General features: G+C 49.9%; 1 protein-coding gene across 7 annotated transcripts in view; it reads right to left on the reverse strand.

Annotated features, from left to right (window-relative positions):
* NSD2 (nuclear receptor binding SET domain protein 2) overlaps positions 1-9,525 on the reverse strand; it is a 56,448-nt gene extending 46,923 nt beyond the window's left edge. For 3 of the 7 annotated variants that reach the window (XM_007114127.4, XM_028492439.2, XM_028492438.2), the window contains exons 1-3: positions 9,454-9,525; positions 4,564-5,189; positions 2,057-2,219 (exon numbers count right to left, since the gene is read on the reverse strand). In XM_007114127.4, coding sequence (XP_007114189.1) covers positions 2,057-2,219; positions 4,564-5,160 — 760 coding nt within the window. In that variant the 5' untranslated portion in view covers positions 5,161-5,189; positions 9,454-9,525. The remainder of the gene's footprint in view (positions 1-2,056; positions 2,220-4,563; positions 5,190-9,453) is intronic. The other 4 variants (XM_028492443.2, XM_028492442.2, XR_008617945.1 and 1 more) reach the window with 3 other exon arrangements.
* Between the last annotated feature and the right edge of the window lie 261 nt (positions 9,526-9,786).

Raw genomic sequence — 9,786 nt, forward strand, 5'->3', positions numbered from 1 at the left:
AGAGCCAGCATTCAGTAAGCCCATGGCCCCTCAGGGAGGATTAAAACCACAGAGCAAGCAAGGCTGTCAGGGAGCCCGGTCCCAAGCATGGCCACTGATCATTCACCGATGACAAGCAGGGCCGTGCCTGCCCACTGGAGAGCTCCTGGCCACCACCTCCTGGGCGGCGCCGGCTGCACGTGTCCTTCCACCACCCCCAGGTTCTCACGGGTTGCTCCGACCCTTTGCTTGTCAAAGGGCATCTGAACCCCCTTGCAGCTGCAAGGCGTGCGCCCTGGATCTCTTCCCCCCGAGCTGCTTTTCAAAGGCACTTCATCAGTCTTCAGGAGTGGATCTGTGATTACGGAGGCTGTGCCGCCCGGCAACCCAAAACCATTCCTAGAGAAGCACACTGTTGGGCTGCACCCCTCCTTCCAAGCTTGGGCACCTTCCCACAACAACTCCTGCCTGGCCGGGCGCCCTGAACCTGATCACGAGGCCAGAGCAGCCTAAGAGAGTGGGGCTGGGCGGCGGGAGCTGCTCGAGACAGCAGAGACTGGGAAGGGCACCCTGATCCAGACTCAGGGTGAATGCAAGAGCAGGGGGCCACCTGGGATCCCTGAAGCCCTCTGGCAGGGACTCCCTGATGCTGGCAAGCTGAGGATGCTAAATGTCCTCCACCAAGTCAGAGCCAAAGCCAGCCAACAGGCTCCTCTCCGGCCACCACCGTCCGGCAGAGTGCATGCGCACGCCTGGGCCTCGGGGCAGGGTCCAACCACCCAGGGGGCGGGAGGCCTGGCGCCTGGGGCTGAGGAGAGGTCCTCTTCATCCCGAACCTGCACCCCCTCAAGCCTGTTTGCCAGGGAGCCACCAGTGTACCCCACTCCCAGCAGCGCTGCCCCGGCGAGAGCTCAGGCCTCCATCCAGAGGCCAAGAGAGGCCACGCACTCACGCTGAGGCCATGCAAGGCCAGCCCACGGCTCCGGCCACCCACGCTTCTGGGGGGCACAGGTCACTTGGGCACCGACGTGGTCACCTCCAGCTCTGTGTCACCACCTCTCACCTCCCTCAGACCAAATTCAAACTTTAGAGCAACTCTTCAGGAGAATCTCAAACCCCCTGACTTTGGGGGTTTTTTTCCCTCCAAAAACACATGAGTTTTTGTGTTTCATGAACTGTCCAATTATTATTTAAATTAGCATCTGCTCTAATCTGTATCAATAACATACCACATTCTCAATATGTTCTTAACTGTTCCGTGTACTGATTTATATTCCCAAGTTTCATGACACCAAAGATGATCATTTCTAGTTTTTTTCCTTCTTCCCACAGACCTAATAAAATAAACTGGGACTTTTTTTTAAACTAAAACTTAGTATAAAATACTAATTCTGAAAATCATGCTGAAGCAGTCACTGTATATCTAAGTAATAATAAATTATTTATCATAAAACCTGAAAAGCAATACAAGGCAAAGACCGCTTCTCTTTTAATACTAATTCAATCAGATAAAGTACGGATCTAATTTGGATATAAAGAGAAAAGGCAATGTGTCATGTGTGAATCACTAACTTTAGGCAAAGTTGCAAAATGAACCACAAAAAATTTAATAACAACCCACCCCATCCCCACCTCCAAGCCCATTCAAACCTTGTTGTATGAATGGCCACTAAGCACATGAAAAGATGCTCAACATCACTGATCACTAGGGAAATGCAAGTCAAAACCACAGGCGGCAGACAGAAAGTAGAGCGGTGGCTGCCAGGGGCTGGGGAGGGGGCACTGAGGACCTGCTACTTAACAGGGACAGAGTTTCAGATTTACAGGATGAAAAGAACTCTGGGGATGTACGGTGGTGACAGCTGCACAACAATGTGAATGTATTTCATACCACTCAACTGTGCACTTAAAAATGGTTAAGATGGTCCGTTTTATGTTTGTGCATTTTAACACAATAAAAAAAAGAAAAAAAGAACCACAGTAGGGCTGTTTAAGGAAGAGTAATAAAGAAGTTTGGATATGAAAATGATTAAGTGCAGAAGATAAAGATGGAAAAACAGCCCCCAAGACACGATACCTTTCAGTTTGGTGTAGCTGTGCAGGAGTGGATCGTCGGAGACCATGCATGGCCACCAGGGGTAACCGGACACCTTGGACCACACCAAATCCCCGACATTGTACTTCAACAGCTGGTCTTTGTCTCTGCTGCTATTTGGACAGGATTCTTTCTTAGCTGGAATCTGAAAATTAATAACAACAAAAGATACATCTAGTACCTACCCCTAAATCCAGCTTCCTATCCATAGAAGACCAAGGTTTAGTCAGACAAGAGATTCAACACACACACACACACACACACACACACACACACAGACCCCTAAAAGGAAGCATGCTTTCCCTCACTGTTTTTCAGGTAACAGCCCTTATAACACTTCATCAAAATCGTTCGTCTCTTGCCCTCAGCTAAAAGGTCAGCAAGTACCTAGCATACTGTAGGTGCACAACATTACAAAGATCTCCACATAAATCTATTTCCTTGGCCTGGTGGGTGATCTTTAATGGAGCTTATTCGCAGGTCGGAGAAGAACTGTCATGGAATTCATACCCTGACCCTCCCGCCCCTTCTGAGCCCTAGTCTGACAGTTAACCTGCTGGAGAGAGGACCTGGGGTGATGAGGACATGGGGGCCTGGCAGCAAGTCTCAGCCCCACCACCCACCATTCAAGGCCTGGGGCTCCTGGGAGTCTCGGTCTCTCCGTCTTAGAGCCCAGGCCAATTAGGAGGCTGAAGGCTGGCAGGAACAACCTCCTCTCCCAGAGGACGAGCCCAGTCAGCAGGGCCCCAGGCCTCCCCCTAAGAGCGCCACCTACTTGAGCAACATCACTTAACTTCTTTGGGCCTCAGTTTCCACATCTGTAAACCGAGGAGAACCCCGGCTGTTACACACATCAGGTGGTGAGGGCTGACACAGACCTGTCACATTACACGCTTTTGTATATGTGCTGCCAAAGCGAGAACTCATTACACGCTTTTGAAAAAATGCTGGCTCTCACGTTATTCCACAACATCCCAGTTTTACACTGACGGTGTCATCAAAGCCACATGCCAACCCTATCAGGACAAGTATAATATTATCATCCCCGCTCTGAAGAGTCAAATGAGACTCTGAGAGTCAAAATCAGGTGATTTACCCAAGTTTTACCAAAACCAAGTGGCAGAGAGCTAGGGATAACTTGCACCAGCCTCTTCCCCCATAAAAGAGTGAGGTTCCCCACACCATGGGTGCTTCAGAAAAACCACTGTATCAGCCCAGGTCACTCAACTAGGCTTTTAAACAATTCACCATTATGATCACTTTAGAGGCCTTGAGCAGTCAAAAGACATTTTTTTAAACTCTCAAAGTTCTTCGTTATTTTAACTATTTCAGGGAAATTTTGGTCCTTTCCCTTCCTACCTGTGGGATTGTAACCAAGATTCCTCAACTATAATGTTACACTAATTATTCCAACCTTAGTGATGATACAACCCAAACTGGTCTCAAGTCCCCTCTCCCCACTCCTGCAAGTGGGCCAGGAGCTTTGGCTGACCAGTGAGCACAGGACGTGTTCCAGACGCTGTTAATCTAGACCATCAGCCCCTCGGTGAACAAGGGCGGCTACAGAGCCCTCCCCAGTTCCTTCTGCCAAGGTCAAGGTTCCCGAGCGTCATTTAAGACTTGGTGGCATAAACCACCACGTTTGTCGTCCTACGTTAAGGGGTCTCCACCCCAGCCTTTGGTGAGTGAACACTCATTCACGTGCACTCAAGTGATGGGCTCTGCCCTGGAACCCAGAACGTGAAGGCCTGAGGTACAGCCCCAACCCTCAAGGCAGCAGGGCCCATCTACAGGACCACCGGGAGAGGAGACCTGGGAGTGGACGGTGAACCGTGGGGCAGGAGGTAGCAGCACACCTGCCCAGCACAGCCCTGCTCCCCTTCTTGGGCAGCACAGACTGAGGAGGCCCCCCTAGATCCCCACGCTCCTCCACTGACCAGATTCAGGCTAAAGGGCATCTCTGGAGAGGAGATCCGTGACAACAGGACAGCATGAAGGTCAAGCGCTCTGGAATGGGCCAGGCCTGGGGTCAGACACTCATGTAATCTTTTCTTTTTTTAGTTAAAGTTTTTGTTTTTGGATGTGGACCATTTTCTGACGTCTTTATTGAATTTGTTACACTATTGCTTCTGACTTTTTTATGCTTTGGTTTTTCGGCCCCGAGGCATGTGGGATCTTAGCTCCCCAACCAGGGATCGACCCCGAACCCCCGGCATTGGAAGGCAAAGTCTTGACCACTGGGCCACCAGGGAAGTCCCCTTGTCTAATGTTTATGTTTAATCTCTAGGCCTCAGCACTGCTCAGCAGGCTGCTGTTTGAGTGTCTACCGTTGTCACAGCCAGGGGCCCCAGCTGGAGAGCAGGCCTCAGGGAGCTGAGCCCACCTCCTCCCGCCCCCTTGCACACCGCGTGTCCTTCGTGGCCCTTCTGTGCCTGGGAGCTGGGGCTGCACTCTACCGCGCCCAGCCAGAACTCCTCACTCACAAATACCTTTTTCTCCGAGGGACCTGAGACCCTGGACACCAGGGCGGCCTCAACAAGGCCCTGCTCCAGTAAGGAGTCATATTTTATGCTTCTCTTCCTGCTCCTCCTCACTTTATTTTCCGGTTTTTGTCCATTTTCTTCCGACTGGGACACAGCAGCAGCACCATCGCCACATATGGAAGATTCAAAGAGAGGTTTCCCGTTCATGTATGTTTTGGTGATTTTCAGCTTGATCTCTGGAGAGCCATTTTTGACAGGGGTAGTGTCAGGTGGTGTCCCAAGTCCCTTCATTTCCTGGGACTCCAAACGCAGTCTGGCATCATGAGCACCAGGGTCTCCATTAAAGACGCGGGAGGTGAGGTCTTTCAGCCTCTCGGCTGGGATAAAAGGAAGCGCGTCGTGGCCATTGAACTTCTGCACAACTCCCTCCTGCAGGCCGGCGGAGAGCTGGGCTTTGCTCAGGAACACGGAGCACTCACGACTCACTTCACAGTTCGGAGTCTTTCCATTCGTGTTGCCAAGGATTTCCGGTGCCTGCTTCATCTTCACGCACTTTACAACCTTCGGAACAGAAAGAGGACTTTCTTTGATGCTGAATTCCATTCAGCCTAGATGCCTCCGTTCTTAGAACACTGCAGCATTAGAAAAAGAGAAAGAAAAGAAAGGTATTACATTTCAAACCTAAGATGAGTATGCCAATGAAGCTCTCTATCAGTTTGTAGAGTTTGGGGGGGTTTTGAGGCAATTTATGATGTTTCCTATAATGATTTAGGTCACAAGAGGCAGTTCTAACATCACAAAAATGACAGGAATCACAAAGTGATAAAGTGAAAGGAACAGGACTAGTTTCTAACGAGAGAACACAAGAGTCAAGCAGGGACCGCCACTAATAAGCTGTGTGGCCGTGCCCCCCTCAACCTCAGCCCTCGGAAGCGGAGGTCGCCCCCTGCCCCCTGCCACGAGGGCAGCGCCCGAGGTGGCCAGCACAAAGCCAGGCCCGGGCAAAGGACAAAAGGGAAGCACTTGAGACACAGCGGAAGAGGACTCCGGGCAGGGGCTCGGGACATACCCGCGATTACCGGTAGGCAAAGCTTCAGCCCAGACGGCCGGGGAAGGTGAGAGCTGGACCTCCACCGCCCCCCCCGCCCCTCCCCACCCAGGCCCAAGTTAACTGTCGGTGACAAGCAGCAGGGCAGCGTCATCAAGTGCAGTCAGCTCTCCGGGACCGCGCTAGTTGGGCAGCAGGGCCGGGCCATAGCGCGACACCCACAGCGCCCTCCACGGAACGTCCGCCCGAGGTCCGCGTGCAGAGGGGTCTCCTCCCCACACAGCCGCAGCCCCTCGCTGGGGACGCCCCGTGAAGGCGGCTCGGAACAGGGAACAGGTGGGTGCCCACTCCGCTGGGAAGACGTCCCAAGAGTGAGGGGGCCAATGGTGAGAGACCAGGGAGAAGTGGGGCGCCGGGACCGGGAGCCCAAGGACGTAGGTGCTCAGCCACTGTCACCGCCTAGGGGCCGCTGGCTACACCCCCTGGGGAGGGGCCAAGGATGCAGCCCAGGACAACCCTCCCAAGAGAGCCTCGGTGGAAAGGGCCCAGTCTCCAAGGACGCCAGGCCAGGGCGGGAGCCAGGCAGTGGTGGAGGGTTGGCCCCGGACACCTGGAGCACCGGGCACACACCAGAGCATTCGGTGTGCCCCACATGGTGTTTTTTTCAGGTAAATGAGAGTGGGTTCCCAGTCCCGCTTACATCAGACCAACTGGACAAAAAGAGAAGACAATGACCTAAAGGCACTGGAGAGAGCCCAGAGCAGGGGGCGCGGGGGCGGCTCGGGAAAGCACCCAGCAGGCCAGACACTGGGTGAACAGGGAAAGGAGAGCCTTCAAGGGGGGCCCCCGTGCTCCGCAGACTCCCCGCCGAACCCTGGAGTCCACGCAGCCCAGCTTACAAGACAGCTGAAGCGAGGCAGAAACAAACCGCAACACCACTCTGAGGATGAGAAGCGGACTTCCAGGGCCGGCCAGCGGTTAGGACTCGGCGCTCTCACTGCCGGGCCCGGGTTCAACCCCTGGTCCGGGAACTAAGATCCCACAAGCCCCACAGCAAGGCCAAAAAAAATAGTATCAAAACCACAACGAAATGCCACCTCACACACACCCCTGAGGATGGCTACCTACTACAAAAAACAGAAAACAGGGGTTGGCGAGGATGTGGAGAAATTGGAAACTTCATGCACGTGGGTGGGAACGCAAAATGGTGTGGCTGCTGGAAAATAGCGGTGGTGGGGGGGGTGTTCCCCAAAGAATCAAAAGGACCCAGCAATTCCACTCTGGATACACACCCCAAAGAACTGAAAGCAGGGACTCACAGAGGTATCTGTACCCAATGTTCACAGCAGCATGTTCACAACAGGCAAAAGGTGGAATCCACCCGGTGGAATACGATTCAGCCTTAAAAAGGAAGGAGATTCTGACACCTGCTGTGACATGGATGAACCCTGAGGACGTTTCAGTGAGTGCAATAAGCCAGTCACAAAATACTGCAAGACTGCACTTTTATGAGTAGTCAAATCCATAAAGACAGAAAGTAGGATGGTGGGGGCACCAGGATCTGGGGGAGGGGAGAACAGGGAGGTGTTTTTTTAATGGGGGCAACATTCCAGATTCGCAAGACGAAGAGTTCTGGTGATGGCTGCAACAGCGTTCATGTACTTAATACCACTGAACTTCACACTTAAAAATGGTTAAGATGGTAAATGTTATGTGTATTTTAACACAATTGATAATAAAAGACCACTCTTAAGAACATAATGGAACAAAGAGGGTCTACAGAACATCATTCACATTATCCAAGAAAGAAATTACTAAATATATGATGAAACAGGGAAACAGCAGAAACCAACCCCGAGATGGCCCAAATATTGAAATTCAGCAGGATTTCAAAGCATCTATTATAACCATGCTCAAGGACATAAAGGAAAATATACTCATAAAATAATAAATTGGAAATGGCAACAGAGAAACAAAAACTATAAGGTCCGGGTTCCCACTCCCACCCAGAAGGAAAGGAGAGAAACAATGACACAGAAGAAATATCTGGGGGGCTTCCCTGGTGGTGCAGTGTTTAAGAATCCGCCTGCCAATGCAGGCGGCGCAGGTTCGAGCCCTGGTAGGGGAACGAAGATCCCACATGCCACGGAGCAACTAAGCCCACCCGCCACAACTACAGAGACCACGCACTCTGGAGCCCATGTGCCGCAACCAGAGAGAAGCCTGCGTGCTGCAACAAAAGATCCCGCACGCCACAACTAAGACCCAATGCAGCCAAAACTAATATTAAAAATAAATTAATAAATATTCTTTTTAAAGTTAGTCATTTAAAAGAAAAAAAGAAAAAATAACCAGAAAAACTTCCCAAATTCAGTGAGACATCAATTTACAGATTCAAGAAGCTCAGCAAATCTCAAGCAGGATATATATAAAAGAACCTACATTCAGGTGCACATCAGTTGAAATGCCTAAAAACCAAGATAAAGAGAAACCCTGGAAAGCAGTCAGAGGGAGAAAAGACCCATTACATACAAAACGATACAGATGATCATTTACTTCTCACGAGAAACAGAAGCCAGATATGATTTGAGTAATGGGGAAAAAAAAAAAAAACCAACTGTCCAACCAGAATTTGATATCCAGAAAAAATATCCTTCAGAAGTGATGACAAAATACATTTTAAGAGAAATACAAACTAAGAAGTTGTTGCCATCAGATCTTCACTATGAGAAATGCTAAAGGAAGTTCTTCAGGTTGAAGAGAAATGACACCAGACTGAAACTGGGATCTTTAGGAAGAAATGAAGGGCACCAGAAATGGTGAATATATGAGTAAATATAAAAGACTATTTGTTTCCCTTAGTTTCTTTAAAATTCAAATAATTAAAGCAAAATATATAACACTGAAGTTATAACTTAATAGATATAATACATATGACAACTGTAGCATGGGGAAGGGAGTAAATCAATCTAGACAGTTGCAAGATTCTTGTATTTTATACCCAGTGGTATATTAACTCTAAGTAGCCTGTGATGAGTTAAGGATGCAAACTGCAGCCCTAGTTAGAGCAACAGTTAAGAAAACAATATTAAGAAGTAGAGCCAGTAGACAGATAAACAAGACGTTTTAGTTGCCAACAATTAAAGTTTGGGACATTTTACGCAAAAATTCAGATTTCTGGCTTCTCTTAAAACATACCCAGGGTCATGGGGTTAGGATCTAAGTCCAGGCCTAGGTCCGTGGTCATCATGACATGTACGTGAACCACATTTTCAAGATTGCTTGTTCCTGTTGGAATTTTCAGGTTTCTTTTAAATCTTTGAATATATTAAACGTAACTGTTTTAAATATCTGGTCTTTGCAGGCCTGTGTCTACTGTTGTTGCTTTTATTTTCATTCATGGTACCTGTTTCTTTGGGCATTTGGTCTTTTTTCCCCTCCTAATCTGACTGTGGGCTGCTTACTTTCCAGGATTCCACCTGGGACAACCCTTGAAGGCAGGGGCCCCGCAGAGAGGGTCCACCTTGACTTCCTACACGGCACTGCACGTCACTGACCATTAATTTGATCTTTCTAGGATTTTTTGGTTTTTTTAATCAAGGTTATACCAATAAATTAGAAAACCTTTCACTTTGTCTAGCATTTCAAGAAAAATATAAAACCTAACCAAGAGGTAGAAAAACTACAGAGCCCACAATAACCATAAAAGAAAGGCCCAGAGAGCTTCACTAGGCTCATGTGATGATCCCTCAACGGCCAATCGTTCTTATACTGGCTAGCGGGGCGGGGGGGGCAAGTTTCAAAAGCAGAAAAGTGCAAAGAACAACAGGACACACGTGTATACTCACCACTCCAAAACGACAGCTTTCAGCATGTTGCCACATTTGCTTCATGTCTTTTTGACATAAAAAAAAGAAGACCTCCGGACAATGGCAACTGCAGATGCATGAGCCGAGGACGGGCGGGGCGGGCGCACGGCACCCGAGGGCCCCCAGACGGGAGAAGCCAGGCTCAGCCCACAGGCCGCCCACCGCCCACCCGCAGCAGCACCCCGGGATTCTGGTTCCCCACGCCCACAGCACCCACCGGAGCCCCAAGCCCAACAGCGAGAAGCCAAACACAAGCTCCCGCTGCAGCCCCCACCTCCCGCAAGCCTTGCTCAGGGTGAATGAGTAAAACAA

The sequence above is a fragment of the Physeter macrocephalus genome, chromosome 7 (genome assembly GCF_002837175.3).
Source record: "Physeter macrocephalus isolate SW-GA chromosome 7, ASM283717v5, whole genome shotgun sequence".
NCBI lineage: Eukaryota > Metazoa > Chordata > Mammalia > Artiodactyla > Physeteridae > Physeter > Physeter macrocephalus.